We start from the raw sequence: 21,261 nt of genomic DNA on the forward strand, positions 1-21,261 counted from the left end.
AGCACTGACTGTGCTATGTTTTTCTTTCAACCACACTTAATAAATAAAAAAAGTTGAAGGTTTATTATTAATTGAATTGTTGTGATCAAAAATAAGTTTTTAATTATTATTTTTAATTTTATTTTTTTTCATATGAAAACACAACACACAATCTTAAACTGTATTCTATACTTTCACTTTTTTTTAAGAATAAAACTAGTTAAAATAAAATGCAGTCTAAAAATATATGAGCTGGCACATCTTTGCACTTTGGCCACAAATGTATCAGGGGTCACAAGAGGTTTTCGACACCAAAATGGGGTAATGACCCAAAAAAGGTTGGCAACCACTGGCCTATAACTCAAGGGCCTATAGCAATGACCCTCTGGTTACAAGTTCTTCTGTAACCATTAGGCCACTACTCTGCTTCTGTCCTGATGCTATGGTTTAATGTAAATTACTTTCTGGAGTAACGTAAAGATGGAATTTTAAGGTGCTTAATCACTAAAGTTTGAGTTCCTTCAACAACTGCTGAAATGCACCATTAAGAGTTTACATTCTACAAACCACACCCTTATGAGACTCCTTCCAAACACCTGAAAGTGCTAAACCAACCTTGGCCAGCTTTACCTATTTTCTCTCAGCCTTCACTATTTGTCACACCTCTGTCCCTTCACCATCCCTTTTCACTTTCCCATCCTTTTTTGTTGCATCATGGTGCTACACTGCCCTCCCTGGCATCCACTGGGAAAGTTACACTAATGAAGTTATTTGCACCCTTTCTTTTGGACAGTGTTGATGATAACATAACCTTAAAAAAAAAACTTTAAGCTGCCAGAATAAGATGCATTAATCTCAATGAAAAAAACAAGACCCTTTGTGGTGTCACAATATGCAGATGAAAAGATGAGAAATGACTACAGATACACATCAATCTTGGATAAACCTTTGTGTGTATTTGTGAGTCATCTTTGAGATAAGACGTCTTCCGCAATCAGACGCGTAGTCCAACAAGGGCCGTGTTTGATTGAAGGGTCACTTTATACATTGAAGGACCTGCTTTTTAGTTCCTATGGTCAACACACAGCGGTCACTCATATTTCCTCTTTGTATTTGTACTATTATTTTCCTTGCTTCTCATCATCTGTCAAGAGCACAGCTTACACACTGAATCAAAATGGTGTTTAGCGATTTGAAGAATAGAAAGGCAAATTGTAGTTAGAGGTGGGATTATTGCACTGGTATCTGTGTGCTTCTGCGTGGGTGTGAGAGTGGGAGATGAAGTTTTTTTTTTTTCAAAGGATAAATGTGAGCTCTTTGAACCCCTTCAACAAACTGTAAAGTTTGATTGTTATAGTTGTTCTCTTGTTTACTTTTACCTAAATACACAATTATCTAAGCTCCATAAACTCTCCAACTTTTGAAAGATATTGTCATCACGTTTACTGGTGTACGTGTTTCTTTTTCTAACCTTTATTTCTCCTTCTTCTAGCCCCAGATGGATTGTCACCTTTAACTCTTACCCATGCAACTAATGCCAGCCTGAACGTATCGTGGTCCACCCCTGCAAGATCCAATGGACCAGGCCCACTTTACTACAGCCTGCAAATGAGGACATCCCAGATGTCTGTGATCAGGTGAGGGAGAGGGGGAACAATGGCCAAGTTTGCACAGTTTTACCAGCACATCGTAGTTGTTAATGAAGTTGTATCTGTTAAAAGATGGCAATAAGAGAATGGCAGAGAAATGTGACCCACCCAGCAACATATCATACAGGTGTCCAACTAAAAATGTGAATACTTGCATATGCATACACATGTACATACAAAGTGCTGCATTATACAGCACTGCTGAATATGTCATATCAATGTGACAGACCATCAGGAAAACAGAGGGAATGAACTGGGGAAATGGGGGAGCACCGTCAAAAATGACAAAAAAAAAATCAAAGACGGACAAAAGGGAGAATGATTGGTTGAAAAAAGTGAAAGGAATAAAAAGAGAGAGAGGGTGTGCATCTGATATGTATTCATTCCATGCTTCCTGACAACAAATTGCAATTTAATCCAAGAAGAGGAGGCTCTCATTCTCTGGTAATAAATAAATGACTAGCTACATGTATTATATATCAGACAGCCATGCCCTCCTCCTCCTCCTCTGCTATGGAAATCTCATTGTTACCTGATTTATTCATTCATTCATCCCTTCTATCCATCTGATGCTAAATGGTCAACGGTCTCTCATTTATGACAATATTCTTTTACTTTTGTCCTACATCCCTTTGTATGATTATGTGACATGATTAAAGTATGGCATGTGAATAACATGGAAATATAAAAAAATGTACAAACTCAAGATATCGCAGTTAAATTATGCCAACAGAATAAAACTGACACTTTGATTGGGCAAATATTTGTATGTACATCTTGTCATACTTTAAATATAACAGTATAATTGTAAAAACATCTAAAGAAATACTTGGTGTCATGTCAGTGACATAACTTGTGATGACACAGCAGTTGTGAGCAGTTGTACTGAATTATACTAAAGGATGCAGAATAGTATTTAGTATTGTTATCAAACCCATGCTATTTATGGATATGTATTAACTGAAGAAGTTATTATATATACACCACACTTTTTCCAGTTTTTTACTGAAAATCATTCAGTGAATTGTGTCATTGCACTCTGAAATGAAAGCATGATGGAATCCATGAACAATACTGTTCATCTGATGCTCATGAGGGTCTGGTACCACAGTGTGTTCCAACACTGCTTTTATACAGACGGGGGGGGGGGGTTGGAAGTAACCAAGAAAAGTTAGAACACCTGTAGGAATTAATAGCAGCAGCTTTCAAGGCTGATTCAACCTTCATTGCTGCAGAACAGTTTTACATTGTTAACACACTTCATGTTCCCTGAAAAAGGTCTGTTTGTATAATTCTGAAATGTACATTATTTTTCAGTTTCAGGTAACCAAACCTTTTTTAACTTCTGGTTGTCCAGTACTTTTGTACCATTTCAAGCTATTCATTGGACTTGCACGTCTTGAATTGCAATAAATAACTTGAAAAATGTGTGTGTTTTAAAACTTTTGAGTGCTACTGTATATATATATATTTTTTTTTTTGACGGGAGACATATAGCTAAAAATGAGCAACCGTTCCACAGCATGGTCCACCCCTGATTGAAAGTCTTTGTGGGTGGATTGCGTGTTCTCTTAGTATACCAGTGTTTTATTCTGGGAACTCTAGTCAGGCGTAGAGGATAAGTTTATGCACCGTTTCTTGCTAACTCTTTGTTACCAGCATATTTACACACTTGTCTAACATGCACTTGTTTGTTTTAATTGACTTTTAGGCTTATGGAAAATGCAACAGACACCTTTTCCTATTATGTTGACGGCCTGTCACCATACACCTCGTACTCATTGAGATCGGTGGTTTCACACATGCATGGGCAAACAGCTGGTCCCTGGGTAACCATGCGAACTGCTGAGGACCGTGAGTACATCTACCTATGTATGTCGTTTGCTTTTTAATTGTGACCCAAAATATGTAAAAGAATGAAGGAAATGTTCATTATTGAAGCTAGCTACACACATTGTGATAGCTAGCTGTTGACAGTGGTCGCTAGTTTGATTTGATTCCATGTGCTGCTTTTTTTGTCAAGTTGGTGAGTGGCGATAAGTAGCGAGTTAATAGTGAACCTCTGCTGTCAATATGCTGTCATTCTAGGAACGCTGACATATCTTTTAATTGATGTTAAGTGATCATGTAAATTATAAATCGACCTAAATCCAGCAGTTTGTGATTTTAGGACCTTTATTTAGTTCTTAGACTGCATTTTAGTTTGTAGACACCAAACTATGTTGAATAGGAGTCAGATTGTCTGATCAAGGTGATAGTTGTAAGAAAATAGAGAAGTTTTTGGAAAAACTCGACACCGACCAGGCTAGATGAAACACTGACTATGGGTGAAATTTGCACCCTGTAAGGTGTGTGCCCGCATACGAGTGACCTACACAGTGTCATTGTGGGCTAATTGATGTAATAGAATCATATTAGCCACTGGAACAGCCTCCTCAGTGCAAAGTTATAAATTAATTAGCACTACGCTATTATCACATACATTATCATTAAGCAGCTGAGATTTGCATACATTGATACACGCGCCTGTCCACACAAAAGAATGAGTACACCTGGAACGTGTGCCGTGGCTCACATACTCGTTGACTTGAATCTATTGTCACACAACAGGTACACCTGCACGCACACTCAAAGAAACACACACAAACAAAAAAAATAAAAAATTGGTAGGATGAGTTAAGTTTAGGCCTTGCTTTTTTTTTTATCAATAAGCACAATTGGATTCCCTCATATTGTTTTTAATACATTATTTCAGAATAAATGAGTTGTCTTGGTTTCATGGACAATAGACTGGGTTTGGACTTCACCATTGTTGACTGGGTTGACAGTGTTTGTGTTCTTACACTACCCTGTTATGGTGTCTCGTCTGTAATGGCTGGGAGAAGTCTAGCTGTGCGTGTTAGTGACTCTTTTTGGAGCAATACCTGCCCAATATTCTCCAGATTCAGGCTTTGGGGATTAAAAAATACTGTGGAGGGATATATTAAAAATATTAAAATAAACAATGAAGGGGACATGACAACTATCAATTTAAATGCATACCGGTCAATGGCGAAAGGAGAAAAACTCCATGATCTCTACCTTAAATGCAATGAACACATCCTTGTAGACTAGTCAGTACCAGTGGTACAAAGCCTGTTAATATAGATTGAGAGACTTGTATTCTCCAGGAGGATGTCGACTGAAATATTGATAGTAATATAACAATAATAATGATAGTTGCTAATAACTGTATACCCCAGTCGTTGCCGTCGTCATCGCGCCCTCAACCCCCCCCACCCCCCAACCCCCCCTTTTCACTAGGTACTTGAATGTATCATTATGTCAAGGCACTGTAATATCTTTCAACACCTTATTTAATCAAAATCAAGTCAAGCTTTATTGTCATTTTGCTGAACATACACATTAGTGCAGACAAGATGACATAACATTTCTCCAGGATCAGTTAAAAACATACACAACACTTACACATACAGTTTTATTGCCCTTTGTAGACATTGCTCCAGTTATGTTATCAGCTTTGGGAACAGAAAGAACACAACTCCCCCAGCCAAACGTTTGAGGTACCTGGTACCTGGTATTCCACCTGCACAAGCCGTGAACACACTGCTTCACCATTGTGTTCTTCTACTACTGCTCTGAGCATCTTTACATAGTAACGGTTGCTCAGACGAAAAAAAAAAAACGGGAATAAGCGGGTAAGAAAATGGATGGATGGACGGTTGCTCAGACGTATGATTGGACAAAGATTGTTTGTGGGCGGGGTTTTGTGAAAGGTCAATTGGTCCCATTTTTTTCCCTAACCAGTAAAAAATAAGTCTGTTCATCAGTATTTCTGCATTATCCCTTTCTTAGCCTTTAGTCACTATAACATACTTGGATAAATCAATACAATGGAGATATTTCTCACCATGCTTACCTTCTGGAACATAGAGACATACCATGTCCTCTCTCTCTTTTTCTTTCTTACAATGTCTGCATAGGTCGTCAAAGGTTAACACTTATTCTTGAAAAGAATAAAATAAAACTTTTGTTATATATTGTATAAATGTGACCGTCATCAACCCTCTTCAAGCATTTTAGTCATGCTGTTGGAAAATTGTGTTGCTACCATTGTTCAGAGAGGTAAAATCTGAAATTCATACTCGCACACATCATTGATTCATGAGCAATTTATTAAACCTTTTTACTGTTTTTTTATCTTTTTGGAGACATTTTTCATACTTTTGTTTCATCATTATTTGCAATCTTGCTTTCACTTGCACCTTTTCTGTTTCTACAACCAATACCCATTTTCTATCTGTAGGTTATTCCTTGACATACTTCATCCTTTCTTTGTCTATTTAAACTCTGTCACTTCATATTGTTGGAAAGGACAAAACAAGACAAAGGGAAAAAGAAAATAGAAAGATTAAAAGGTGAGAATGAGGTACCAGAAGAAAGAAAAGGAGAAGAAAGAGAGCTAATGACAGAACATAGAATGAGAGAGGCCCATGGTTCCTCCTTTTCCTTTTTATCATTCCATTAAAGTTTTATATCCATCTTTTTAATGTAATTTGGTCTCTATGAATCCCTGCTGCTGCAGAACAGACAGACGGCTCCTGTGAACATAAACTCTAGCCGTGTTGGACAGCTCCCTTTCCTCTGTCTACTCCCATGTTCACATAAGCTAAGTGATCTAAGAGACTGTGTGTGTGTGTGTGTGTGTGTGTGTGTGTGTGTGTGTGTGTGTGTGTGTGTGTGTGTGTGTGTGTGTGTGTGTGTGTGTGTGTGTGTGTGTGTGTGTGTGTGTGTGTGTGTGTGTGTGTGTGTGTGTGTGTGTGTGTGTGTGTGAAATTGTGCTTTTATTAAATGTTTTAAAATAACAAGCATGTAAGACAGTTTGTGGTAATCCATGTGTGGATTTGTTCGAAGACCAGAAAAAGGAAAAACATACTTTTAAAGATTTGTGTTTTACAAACCTAGCAAATACAATTTAGAGGGAAGTTTATATTGAGTTCCTTTATTAATAAAACATTATTTTAACTTATTTCTGCTTGTCACCAAATTAGTGGCGTGTGGGAATATTAATTTATTTGTTTTTTTAATCTATTTTATTGCTAACTTTGCTAAACAGGAGTTGAATATTTTTACCTAAACTAGTATTTCAAATAGCTTTCTTAAAATGGTTTACCTAAAATGAAATGAGCAAGACTTCTTAATATTTATAGGTGTGAAGCGATTATCAAAATGTAATTAATTAATTGCAAATTTAATCATAAATAATTGATTAATAAACTGTTACTCACTTCTTGTGAATTTTTAAATAATCAAGTTATTGTACAGAAATTGTGTTTATCCTGAAACAGTTACATTTAGTAAAGTGAAATGTGAAATTGCATTTTTCTTCACAAAAATAAACCACAAACCAATTGAACCATGCAGACTTCAAAGCTTCTGGCTTTGTTAAATGCCTGTCTAATATATTACCAAAAATATTACTTCATTTTTTTTTTTTTTTTTTTTTTTTAAAGAAAGTAACCAGGTAGATTTAGAAAATTCCAGTGTCGATATGAGAGAACTGCAGAATAAATTTCAACCTTGATCATTCAAGCGGCTGAAATGAGTTTCCTCCGTAGGGTGGCTGGGCTTTCCCTTAGAGATACAGTGAGAAGCTCAGTCATCTGGGAGGGGCGCCGAGTTGAGCCGCTGCTTTTCCGCATTGAGAAGAGCGAGAGAATGTGGCTCGGGCACCTGATTAGGATGCATCCCGGACGCCTCACTGGTCAGGCGTTCAGGGGACATCCCACCAGTAGGGGACCCCAAAGATGACCCGGGCACGCTGGAGAGACGATGTCTCTCGGCTGGCCTGTGAACCCAAAGGGATGAGTTGGACGAAGTGGCTGGGGTAGAAGATGGATGGACGGACATTCAAAATTGTTGAAGCGCAAACTATTCTGCTCTTTCACATTTAACTGCTGAGGCCGAGCAGTCTGTCTACATTACTGAAGAAAATAGCAGCTTTCTTTTTCTAAGCTGCTATAATAATAATAATAATAATAATAATAATAATTAACAGTATTCCTGTTATTATTTATAGTCTGTAAGTGTTACACGCAAAAGGATACAGACTCAGTCCTTGAAGCCGTAACACACAGACGGCTGTCGTTGCTTACAAAGGTGCAATGGTCCCATGTTAGCGCTACATTTGTTTTGTCTTCCTCATGGGTAAATGATGAGCTCAGTCCCCTGAAACAGCTCTACCCCCTTTTCTCAGTCTCTGATCCACCTCCACGTTATTAGGATGGCAGTTAATAGCTCTTATTTAGCGATGGCCTCTATAACTTTGTAGTTTATTAATGGCATTAGAGACTCCTGCTGGAGCTCTCCAGTCTTTCCTCCAAAACCGGTACCAGTGGACCAATGGAGTGTTGTTCTTTTGAACACACGAGAAGACAATCTTTGGAACATGTTCACACTCTCACTTGCCTTTTCATGGAAATGTAAATTGTTACAGGTTTGCTGACTTATATTGTAACTTTTTTTTTTTTTACAAAACTCTTAGAAAAAATGAATCAATAATTTATAAAGCAGTAATATTCACAGCCCTAATTTTTATGCTTTACATACTTCTGCAACTTTCAATAATTAGAATTCTCTATATCCCAATAATGCACTGCTTTAGAATTTTTTACAGGTGTCATATGTAAATAGGTTCTTTCTTAGACAGTATGATCTCTATACAAAAAACTTACATTTGGAAAAAGATAGATTACCTTAAATCAATTGCTTCTATTAATCTTGTTTAGGTTAGTGGATGACGCCCTTTTAAAGGTATCCTGATGAATCTCACATGCCCCTAATGTTATGCTTACAAATGTAGCTCATGACCTTGGTCATACGTCACCCCCTTTTTCAGTGCCTCTTCATAGAATCCTAAAGCTGGAATGATGTTAAATAATCTGAAGAAAATAGAAACGATATGACATGCAATGTAAATGCGGCGTGTACCGCTTGTCATGTTTTGACAACATGCCGAAGCATCTTAATAACTCTAAAGCTCAGCGTTTGTCATCATTATGGCTTCGAGGATCCCTGATTCACCTTCACCTTCAAAATCTCAGTCCCCTGAATGCACTTTCCCCTCCACAAACACACCAGCAAGCATGCTTATGACCCTGTGTAAGGATAAAATAAATATCTGCATGTTTCAATATACACAAACCAGATGATAGCCAGACTTATTCATGCAAATATTGATTAAGAACAACTAAACATCTATATTCCAACCAGTATGCATGTATACACGCACAAACGTATACACACTCCCCTCCCTCTACCTCTCCAAGCCCTTGTCAGTTGATTGTGTTATTACTATGCTACTCAAATCCTTATAAATGTGATTTAAGGCTTGGCAGCCCCTCACTTCTGTTTTAGCCTTCTACTACTGTGTTTTACTGGAGAGAAGAGGAGTAAGGGTGGAAGGCAAGGAGGTAAAGAGAGAACAAAATAAGGAAAGGCCTAGAGAATGAAGAGTTTGGAGAAATGGTTGCTAAAAAAGCAGAGTGGTTGTTAAAATAAGGAGATATGAAATTGTTAAGAGGATGAACAGAAGGAATAGAGAAGAAGAGATGTAGAGGAAAGACCAATGAGAGCATGTATTTCCTCAACACTCGTTCCTGCCTGTCCAGGGAGCAGTAAAGCAACAGCAAAGAAAAAAAGAAGCAAAAAAAAGCACCACCTGCATCTTAAATGAAAATTTCAATTGAAAAACTTAACAGCCCTTCAAATTGCAGAATTTTACACGCACCAGTAAAGCCTAAATAACACTCAACGCTAAGAGCGAGAGGATAGATTGGGAGGCGGAGGGAGCGAGGGAATGAAGCAGGAAAGGGGGTAACAACAGGCGTTATTTTGGTTGGCTGACGGAGACTGCATCAAGGTGACTCACTGTTTGGTAAAAACTATTGGCAAGAAATCAGATTTTCTACTTATGTAGAATCCCTTTCTTTCCATCTTTGTGTTGGGAAACAAACAAATCAATGTCAAACAAAGAGAAGTTATGTCAAAGTGTTGATGCTGTTTAACTGGACATTACAAGACAAATAGGTAAAGAAGCAGCGCTGCTAAGATGAGCAAGCATTCAGCGCGGCATTGCAGACATGCACATGTGCAGACAGAGAAATGGGCTCCTTGGTTATTCGTAGGGTTCACTGGACCTTTAGTGGTAATTGAATCAGTGTGAGTGCTGAGTAGAGCTAGCATAAAAACCTGTTAACCTAAAAGGTCAACTTTCTGCATTGTTTATTTAGCAGGGAGAGCCCTGGGAGAGGGGGAGCAGGAGACAGAATCAAAACCACAGGGAAAAAGAGAAGAGATGTAAATTTCAGAAGGTGGTGAAGAAAGAGACGGAAAGGGAATGAAGTGGCTTCAGAAATAAAAAATAAAACCTGGAGAGATGAAATACGTAGATAGGAGATTGATGAGTGGGTTGGTAGAAACATCTTTACATTGTTACGTTGTGTGTTATAAAATCTCCTTGTTGTGTTTTTGACTTTGATGCAAACTTGTTTTATACCCTCTTTTAAAATCATTTTATCTGTAATTCATTGAAAATAAGAGTAACAGAAAATGGTTTTTTTGGGGGGGTGAAAAAAAACACATGTGTTTTATTAGATTTTAGTCTAAATTACAGAAAAATATTAGTATGAATTGTTTGAATGTAGTTTTCGACCATAGGCCAAATTGGGACACCAGGGAGTCATTACAGGAAGCGCCCATCAAAGGCCTATCAGTTAATAGATATCGTGCAAAATGCACACATGCTGTACTTAACACAGCTGTTGTCTCATGTGCATGCATACTGACACACACTAATGCATGCTTGCACACTATATCTCTCCTACGACCATGTGTAGATACTGCCAGTCACTCTCATCCACTTTCTCCTTTACACACAGACACACAAACACACACACATACTCACAGCACACACACACCCCGCCATCTGGGAAAGCCGTTAGCGGTTAGCGGTAGCACTTAGCGACGCAGCACGCTCTCTCAGTCCGCTCAGTCACCTTGATCTGCTTGCCCTTCACACAGCACCATTATCGCTATACTGCATCGCTGTGGGTGTGGGCATGTGAGTCAGTGTGTTTGCTGCTGGACCTATGGGTCTACGCAGGTGGACACGTATCTCTGTGTGTCCATTATAGAGCAGTCTAGTGGGATGTAAATTTGTCGAGAGGAGGGACGTTGTGTTTAAATGAGCTACAGTGAAGTGAGACGTTTCTTCAGAGTAGTCTCATGTTGGTTCTTATTTGATGTTGAACATGTGAATGTCATGGGCCAGTGGCCTGTTGTGCATCCCGAGAGAGCAACTGATATTTAAAGTCAGTGTACTTGACCTGTAAAAGTTAAGACACCTACATGCACTGAGAGGATCAATAAGCACACATTTCCAGTCGTTGCAGTAAATTGGCAGTTGCCTGCTACTGACGCTGCTGTTTGGACTTAAAATGTTGCTTTAACTACTGAAATATTGCTTTAAATTATACATAGTAAATTCACCAGTGTTCAAGGACCATGTGTTGTTGAATTTATTATGCAGTTATCATTAAAACCAAACCTGTTCAGTCAAAACATTATACAACAGCTTAAGGATCATCCACACCAATTTTGTTTTTCTTTTGTTTTTTTTGTTCAAGGATTTGATTTTTTTCTCTCATGTGATTTAATGAAAAATTAATGTCAATTTTAAAAAAAAATAATGATTCTTAATATTATTTATTTAATTATTTTTGATACACTCGTGTTCATCATAAGCCCAGTGGATCTACAAATACAGAAAAAATTCAGCCCGCAGGTTAAGTGTGATATTTACTTTTTCGAGTATTTGTGAATTAATTTGGTTGTGTGCAATGCAAGTTGTTAATGTCAGTGCATGTGTACAGTGCAGTCAGTAAAACATGCTCCTGGTGCACTTTTGTGAAAGTTGTTGGAAATGCAATATTCTAGTAAACTGTTCACCATCCACATTGCTTCTGATCTGTCTGCTCTCATTTAATATGTTAGTTAGAAAACAAAACAACTTTTTTTGTTTAATTTATTTTATAATTTTCATCTGAACTGAACCTACTGAAAGGGCAAAAAGGAAGCATTTTGTCCTTGCTCATTCCCATCTTTGTTAAGGGACCCACTTTCAATCATAACTACCAAAAATCTATATATGCAACTTAAACTCCCTCAGGGAAATATTCAGAGAAGAAATGTTTTTATTTCTGTTATTCCTCTAAGTATTTTTAGGAAAAGCATTTTTTGTCCTTTTGAAGTCATTCATTGTTTTAGTTTTCAAATTATTGTTTCAAACTCCCACTGTCATAACCTTACAGAACCTCTTCAAAAATGTCCTCCGCTTGTCTGTTCATGTGTGTTTTTTTTTTTTTTCTTTTTTCACAGGCCCGGGACCAATAAATACTCCAATTGTTTCACAGCTTGATTCTCATAGTGTGTCAATCATGTGGGCGCCTCCTAAACAACCTAATGGCATTATACAAAATTATACCCTCTTTCTTCACCACAACTCTGTTACTTATACTGATTATAAACCCAGTCTCAATTTGTCTCTCAATAAGAGTATGGACTCCAAACCAGGCCCATTGGTCAGTATAGAAAGTGCATATCTTAATAACTCTTGGCCATCATACACGATGGTCACCCAGAATGGATCCATACCTACCACCATGTCTTCCATAACTAGTCATTTTTCTAACCAACTCGCCACCTCAGTACCTGATGCTGTAAAAGAAATCCAGTTTGAGAACCCACTTATCAGGATAGAAAGTCCCAGTCTCACTTTTAGCACATCATACAACTCTACCAGTTCAAGATTATCAACTCAGACAGTCACGGTTCCTGGAAACACCACGAGACACACTTTCTTCAGTCTGCTTCCCTTCAATACTTACAGCCTGCAGGTACTATCTTCTACTTCATTGATTCATTTATTTTTGTTGATTGTTGGAAAGACAGGCTATATACTGTCCAATAGTATAACTTGTTGAATATTTATTGACTCATGCCCTATGAGTTCAGGATTTGCTATTGAAGAGAATGAAGTACTGACTTTTCTTTAACACTACAAAAACCCAGCAAGCTGTTTACCTTAAATTGTCCTTTGAACTCAGGTGGAAGCGTGCACCAATATGGGTTGTTCAGTGTCTGTGGAACCTGAGCATTTTCGAACTCTCCCAGCTCCTGCTGAGGGTGTCCCTGCACCTCACCTTTACTCAGACACGCCTACCTCAGTGCTCTTATCCTGGGGTGCACCAGATTCCAACAATGGACCTTTGGAAAAGTATGACAATAATCTTTGACCCTGGCGACCCTGTAGATCCTTCATTAAAATGTCTATTAATATTAATTTTACTAATTATGGCCCTTTCTGTAGGTGGCTGATCGAACGTAGAATTGTTGGGACCAAACAAGTCTTCACAGTGGGTCAGCTCTTGCCAGATATTCCTCCTCTTTCTTTTTTGGATTCTTCATCAGCTCTTAGTCCCTGGACAACCTATGAGTATCGACTTGTCCTTTTAAATCAGGCTGGCAACAGCACAGGTTTGGCTGGTGTCAGTGTTTTGAGAATCAACTGTGGTATGACATAGATTTACAATATCTGATGTGTATTGTTCTTGCACACTTGCAGGGCCCTGGGTCAGTATCACTACCAAACCTTCTAGACCAGCTGGACTCAGTCCACCAAGGTTGAAGGTCTTAGGGCCTGAGTCAATTCAAGTAAGACACACTATTTAATTTGGTTAGTGTTTGTTTGTGGGGATTTTTTGTGTACCTTGTTTTGTGCTCAATGTCGGCCTAAATAACTGTGGTGTAATGCTGTAAATACAAGTTGGGGTCCTATAGGATTGCAGTTTTTTCTGAACGAAATTCAGTTTTTAAATTGTTGTTTGCTTGCTTAAGGTTTAATGGTGATGCTTTTAACTGGAACAAAACTGGACCAACTGTTTGGCAAACAATAGTTTCCATACAGACTTATCATTAACATCTATTAATTAATTAACATAGTTTCATTCTAAAATAGTGCTACTGATAATAAATGCTAAAAATGCAGGATTCACCAAAAGTTGAGTGTTTGCTGATATTCTAGAGAAAATGAAGTTCAACTTTATGTAGAATCTTTTTAGATGCTTTTGCTTTGACAGAGAGGAAAAGACAAAGCAATGTCAGACCGATTTTTCTGTCTTTGCCTTTTCGGATTTAATGAGAAAGAAAAACATTCAACTCAAGGTCCCCTTCAGAAATGGGAGGGGCTGTGACCCTGTCTGAAGTTGCTTCCTTCCTGTCGGCCATTTTGAAGGAGGGACTGGAGTTAATTTCCACCACTGGCTAATCTCACATGAAGGCCTATCAATGAAAGCCGCTGAAACAATATTGTATGCATGTGCACACCCTCAGAGATGCACACACACACTTGCACTTACAGACCTGCACTAATGCTAACTGCAGAAAAATGCTAATGCCTGTCATCATTTCAGAACCGCCCCTGTCATCTTTGCTGCAGCACAGCTTTAGGGGTCACAGGTCCAAGAGGAAAAGCATTCCTTCCTGGTTGTTGCTAATTGGACAGTCGGGTACGCTGCTTCCTGGTTACTAATTGACCTTGACAACACCAAGAATTTTGAGTCTTTCGTCTATTTTCCAAGTGTTTTTTTCCCTACTCATTGTCATATTACCTCCTTCCAATGGAAAAGGTCCCGCAAACCAGCAATCTGGTTAATAGATATGTGGATGTGCACAGTTAACCTGATCATGAATAACTAGTAAAGGCCACTGGACTTTCTTGGAGTTTTCTTGAGAGACAGTTCACAATGTCAAAAAGTAGTACATTGAGTTCTAGCTTTACAGATAGCTTTTTTATAGGCTAATGTATGTTTAAACAAAAGTTATGCCTTTGCTGTTTTGTGGTTTGTATGCATGTGGAAAGATTAGTTCTTATATTGTTAGCTAATTTCATAGCACACCATTGCCTAAGCTGCATTCTATTTAAGGTGGGCAATATAGGAATTGGTTTACTTTGCTAAGTTGGTGGATAAATATTCATTTAATTTATCACTGTGAATCCCTCTGTATTGTGATGTATAGAGTTAGGATTACTGACTATGTGTTAATGTGAAGAAATTGCTACTACTGATTGAAATGAACTTCATAAAGTGCTGAGTGATTGTGTACCTTATTGTATCTTTTATACAAAGTGCTTCTGTGTATCATAAATGCACCCACACACATATATACTGTACTGCTGTACTGGCTTTAGCCCCAAAGCTCCATGTCAATCCCAGGTCCCTTCTGTCTTTACCATCTCCAGATTACATCAAGCTATTCAATCTGTAAATGACTTCCACCACAAAGCGCACACAACACGCACTTTGGGAAATGAGCTACCTAACTCAAAATGACCCTGCCTTACCGTGTGTGTGTGCGCGTGCGTGTGTGTCACATGTGAAGTTCATCCTGAATACTGTTTAACACTGACAACCTAATCATCTAAACTAATGAGCCCATGTAACATCTGAACTGATGAGTTATTAATATTAGTGATGTGTGTTTTTGTGTCACTGAAAATGTGTAGTTGTGTATTTTAGTGCACTCTAAAACTCCGGGAAGACTGTCTGTCACTCTCCGTTCATGTTTAGTTCCATCAAGATATTAGTTTCATGAAAAGCACAGGTTTTGTGTTTGTGTGTATTTGTCTCTGTAAGTGTATTGTTTTTTTCGTATTTGCCAGCTACCTTCATTCACACTATGAACTGCTGACAGACTGATCTGTTTCCAAATCAGATGCAGAGCTCAACAATACCAAGCTTTTGTTTTTGCATGCAGCAATTCCATTACTGGCTTCTTTCATTATTTTAGCATGGTGTCTGTGCATGTGCACGCGTTTGGGTGTACTCTGTTTTAAATGTGATGAAATCTTCTGCTCAAGTCAAAGTCAGGTTAATATCCCTGCAAGATACACACACATGTGCACACAGTGTTGCTGTCCGCATAGGCTCCTTTTCAATTCTCGGTGAGCGGTGTCACTCAAACTTGACCACAAATACAGTGACGCTAAAGTAGATGCTGCATGCCTTTTCCTAAGGACACCTTTACATGTCCACAACCAAATGAATGCACTCCACCTCGACTTCTTGTAGTTCATTCATTTAAAAGCTTCTCTCCATTCACATGCAGAGAATGTTTTAAAGGCCCTGTCAGTCAGGAAGGTGAGAAAGACATGGATTTAAGAAGATGTCTGAGGCTCTGTTTCCTGATAACTTAAGTATTTTTTCCTCATTTTGTAATTACTGAGGAATAAGTAAAATGTATCTCTAGATTTTCAGCAGATCAGTCTGATTGTATCAACCAGGATTATCTAGTGTGCAGAATCCCCAGGACAATTATGATATGTTCTGATGTTTAAGTAAGTTTATCAGTTATTGATTAATTGGCAAAAGTAAATTGAAAAATCACCCATTCAATCCTATTGGAGCAGTGACATCATACTGATTCTGAGGATTAAAAAGATTATTCTGTGAAGGTTGCAGGTGTAGCCTTCAAAATAAAAGCTGATTCTGTAAAGTTTTTTTTATTACAGTGTACATTTATAGAGAAATTACAACAGTTTCATTTAACTCTATTTGGAGCATACTTTATTTATTTTGTCCAAACTGATATGATTTAAACTGAAAAAACAAATCTGAAATGTAATTACAGGTATATATGTTTCAGGTCACATGGACACCGCCTCTCATTCCCAATGGAGAAATTTATGCCTATGAGATTCGCCTTCCAGAACCCCGAATACCCCATACAGCTGGGAATGCATCTGAGTTTAACATCACCTTAGCAGCACTTGTTCCACACACAGATTATAGTGTAACTGTGTTGGCATGCTCAAGAGGTCAAGGACATATCGGGGGATGCACGGAAAGTCTGGCCACTCCAGCTACCACGTTACCTACCAGTCCTGAAGGTCTTGCCCCTCTGTCAGTAGTGGCAGTCAGTGATTCATTCTTAGTTATTTCCTGGCAACCACCAAGCAGGCCCAACGGACCCAACATCAGGTAACATGTATATTGTTTGAATTTTTCAAAGCCATAGCAAAAAAAAAAAACAAAGAAAATGCAATTATGTTCTATTTCAGTCTTGTTTTCATTTATTAGCTATACTCTATAAAAATGTCAACGCAGTAAAAGTAGCTTTCAAATCATTAAAAATACACATTGACATGCTGCTCCTAAATAAACTGGTAATCAAGATGTTAACATAAGAGGCCGGGTACCAAGGTAAGTATTATGTATATTTTAATCAGTATTATTTCATCCCTAATGTCCATTTCATTGTGCCCTGTCCTCGACTACACAAAAAAAGTTTGTTTCCTAACTGACGATTAAAATGCATGAGCCTGTCTGTGTTCTGTTCTGCTCTGCTCAGCTCTGTTTGTTTGTTTAAAAGGGTTGGTTAAAAGGCGGTATTAAGCCCTTCTTTTTTGATTAGAGCAGAAATTAGCATCACTGTGGGGATGGGAAAACACATACCCTGCAGAAAAAAACCAAGGGATGGAGGGATTGGAGGGGAGGGATGCAACACAGCAGAGCAGATGAATAAAGACGATGAAAACAGCTGAAAAAGAAGGGGGAAAAAGATGTAGAAGAGTTAAGAATAAGTGTGGATAAGGCTTTGTGTGTGCATAGTGCATCCTGTTTATTCATATCTGTAAATGTATGCAGGCTTATGTAATGTCTGACCATGTGTGTGTTTCCTGTCATTCAAATTCTCTCCATAGATACATATTGCTGAGGCGTAAAACTTACCAGCCCCTGGCCAACACATTAACAACCCCGTTTCCACCACCCTCGGAAGATCTCCATCGCTGGCTTCATGTTTACTCCGGCACCAAATTGTTTTACCAAGATAAAGGCCTAAGCAGGTGAGATTACCAGAATGAGCTCTAGAGCAAACGGCAGCACTGCGGCAAGCCGTGTGTGCAGAGCTGATCGGCAGGCTGCCGCTGATGCCCATCTTTTAATACCGCTCAAAGATACATTAAGCAAATATTCCAAAGAATTAAATTGTTTTTCACAAAGCGCTCCCTAATCTCAGTTTGGCACTTGGTGAAAGCCTTTTTTTTTCTTTATGCTAGTTTAGCACCTCTGGGTAAGGGGCTTCACTGTGCGTTTTTGACAGAGTAAACTAAGAAACTTTTGGAACTTTTGTGTCTGTTTTCAAATACTATTGAACTTTCACATTTTTAAGCACTTTTTTTAAAAAAAAATATTTCAAATGTTAGTTTTGCTGTGAGCCTGTTTTCATTCTGCTGTTAATGGTCAGATTAATTCACTATATCAATACATCCATTGGAAACAACAAAGAAATTGTTTGTAGTCAGAGTTTCATGTAAAAAAAAAACAAAAAAAGCGGCAAGCAAAAAGATGTTTTCTGGGAGAATGTGGTTTTGCGATGTTAATAAGAAAAGGGTAATCTACTTGATTACTGGCCTAGGAACAACAAATGCTACTCATTTCTCTTAGTAATACTAAGGCTGCATTCACACCAGCAATTCCTTGAGTATTTAAACCGCTCTAGGATCCATTTGCCCTGACAGTCTGCTTTGATTTGGTCGGTTTGAACATGTAAACAAAGTCTAAAACAGAAAAGGCAAGCAAATTATTGATTGATTGTTTCTGCTGATCTCAGAGCATTTGCAATCATATCCACATTTACCTTCACCCTGTTCTTTTAGCTTTCTACTGCTGAAAATGATATCCACACAATTTTTGATGCACCATACCTTAGATCAGTGTTTCTCAAATGGGGATACATGTACCCCTGGGGGTACGTGATGGCACTACAGGGGTACTAGAGCAATTAAGAAATGAAAGCATAAAAAATAGGGATTTATAATGTATATTTATAGTTAAAAATGATAATCATAATAATGATTATGGAAATGATCTTGTTGAAACACAAAGGTCAGTCTTGGTCCCACACCAGGCGGGTAATGACAGGAAATGATTAAAACTATGGAAATACATCTATTCAGGAGACACTAAATACTGTTTATTCCACTTTACAAAATTAGATTCTTTTAAATGTGTGTTATCCCTCATTAATTCCATCACTATGCTCTATAGCTATTTTTCATTGTATTCTGAGCAAAATGTTGTTGTCAGACAAAAGGGGGCAGTTGAATTCAGAAATAATAGAAAGGGGGTACTTGAGCCAAAAAAGTTTGAGATTCTAGGCCGTAGATCATATAAGCAGTGTTTTCCCTTTCATTTCTGAGCGGTTCTAAGAGTAACTGCAACCCAAACTAATATAAGGTGATAAACAGATCAACCCATGAGCCATTTAGTCCAATACTATATAACAATGTGAATTAAGCAGCCAAAATGCAGTCAATGGTGTTTTGGTTTGCAGAAAATTGATGTTGACGTAATTTTAAAGAATTGCTTGCACTATGTACAGCTGTATTTTCTCTCTACAGATACACTCGTTACCAATACCAGTTAGAAGTTCATAATGATGTGGGCTACACCTCAGGGGAGATTGCCACAGCGTTCACCATGGGAGGCATTCCTCTTCATCCTCCATCTCTTTTTGCCAAGGCTATAAATCACACTGTTATACAAGTCAGCTGGACACCGCCATGTAAGTTTATCCTGTCTCTTGTATAAACAAAGAATATCCATTAACAAACACAACAAATAATGCACAAGACTGCAGTATGCTCATGACAGGTGCCATTGTCTCTCTTAATGTTTACCCTGCAGTGGACTGGTAATTTGTGCAGGGTGCACCCTCTGTTCTTAAGCTTTCTCTCTTATAATATCTTTCACAGCTTTGCAGGACCTACAGGGAGAGGTGGAGTCATTCTTTCTTGAAGTTGAGTCTCCTCAGCCAAATCTCATCTGGGCTCTTGGTGCTGAAATGACATCTACAGTCATAAGTGATCTTTGGCCCAGCACTACGTACATGATCTCATTATGGGTTTCTAATGGAGCTCACAATACAACCAAGACCAGAGTTAATGTCACCACAGCAGATGGAGGTATGGTTGTATCTCTTATTATTTTATTACACGTTTATTTTAAATATTGCTTTAATTAAACTTAAGAGACAGATCCGTCATAAGTTGTTTCTAGTAGCTTTTATCACATGTGCCCATATGACATTACATGCCAACACTGCAAGACTCTTCAAGCGAGGGAAAAAAAAATACTAGTGAGTGAATTTCGGAGATAAGATTAGTTGAGTTGTTTAAAACATTTTAAAACAGATTGGGGTTTTAAAGTGGAGAGAACTTTGTAGAAACTGGCCATTCCTGCCACAACCCCTGCATGTGTATTTTAAACAAATATTGGCTAGAATGGCATGCCTTCCTCTTACAGTGCATCATGTTCCGTGCTTAACCAAGTAATCAACATGCATGCACGAAGCCATCAGTATGATTCACCTGTAATTGTAATTCATGATGGCGATGATAGTAATGGTTAAGGAAGCAAGCTTATAATAGGTGGTCACGGGTTGGAATCCACCCTGGGCCATCATTGTTGGATGTCGAGCCAGTCCCTTAACCCTAACTAACTGCTTGTGTTGTACATCGGCTACAGATAAAAGCGAAATTGAAATGTCCGAAACAAATCTTATAATGATATCAGTCTACTCACATCACCAGTATTGCTAATAAGGCAACATTGCTGCAGTCACCAAAAATATTCATTTGGTTTGAGGTACTGCTGTGTCCATTTAAGGAGTGGATTCATTTTCATGTTTGCCCTGAATCACTGTGCTTTTCACAAAATGTTGAACACATCAGTTTTTGTGGGATAAAATAATTACAAAGTGTTGGTGTGACAAATCTAAAGTGTAATAAAATGCTTGTCGGCACAAGCACTCAAATTAGTATTTTCCCTCTGTGCAAAAACTGTCAATCATGGGAGTAAATATATCCTTTACATTTGTAGGCCGTTTTATTTGACAATTCTTGTTGTTATTTTTGTTTGGAGAATATTTTGAAACCAAATTGATCAAAATTCATCAAATTTAGCAAAACATTTTTAACTTTAGGTTAAAGCTGCTACAAACAATATTTTTTTATTAGATAAAATCATAGTGTATCTCTCATAGATCAATGAATCGAACACATATTAGGCCTAGGCCAAAAAGAACGGAAGAAGGAAATTGTTGCTTGAAAGTTTTTGTTCTCCATGGTTAAACACTCTCTTATTGACATTTTCTGAAGGTTTTGTGCATTGCATTGTGGGAGGTGGAGTTCCCACAATACCGACAGTTTGCCATAGAAACAATCTGTCGGACAGCAATTTTAACCTTTTTCTTTTCCTTTTGGAGTAAATCGTGTTCAATTTATGGATCTATGAGGCCTACACTATGACTTTAAAGTAAAAAAAAAAACAAGTTTAAAACATTTTCATTGTAGGAAGAGTTTACATTGGACTTTATAATCTTATAATTATAATCTATTTTTTTATTGTGTAGTCTTTGTTTTCAGGCCAGCCTCTGGGTACTTTTTACACATCTTTTAAAGAATAAAACAGTCTATCAAAGGAAGCTTACTCCATTGTTTTACTTCTGCCCT

At 38.0% G+C, this 21,261-nt stretch overlaps 1 protein-coding gene across 2 annotated transcripts in view; it reads left to right on the plus strand.

Moving 5' to 3' along the window:
* ush2a (Usher syndrome 2A (autosomal recessive, mild)) overlaps positions 1-21,261 on the plus strand; it is a 227,032-nt gene that overhangs the window by 115,642 nt on the left and 90,129 nt on the right. For both annotated transcript variants that reach the window (XM_028473043.1, XM_028473039.1), the window contains 10 exons: positions 1,472-1,616; positions 3,340-3,482; positions 12,066-12,583; positions 12,794-12,963; positions 13,057-13,223; positions 13,312-13,400; positions 16,392-16,726; positions 17,449-17,592; positions 19,150-19,313; positions 19,504-19,713. In XM_028473043.1, coding sequence (XP_028328844.1) covers positions 1,472-1,616; positions 3,340-3,482; positions 12,066-12,583; positions 12,794-12,963; positions 13,057-13,223; positions 13,312-13,400; positions 16,392-16,726; positions 17,449-17,592; positions 19,150-19,313; positions 19,504-19,713 — 2,085 coding nt within the window. The remainder of the gene's footprint in view (positions 1-1,471; positions 1,617-3,339; positions 3,483-12,065; positions 12,584-12,793; positions 12,964-13,056; positions 13,224-13,311; positions 13,401-16,391; positions 16,727-17,448; positions 17,593-19,149; positions 19,314-19,503; positions 19,714-21,261) is intronic.

This window comes from Gouania willdenowi, chromosome 3 (assembly GCF_900634775.1).
Source record: "Gouania willdenowi chromosome 3, fGouWil2.1, whole genome shotgun sequence".
Taxonomy (NCBI): domain Eukaryota; kingdom Metazoa; phylum Chordata; class Actinopteri; order Blenniiformes; family Gobiesocidae; genus Gouania; species Gouania willdenowi.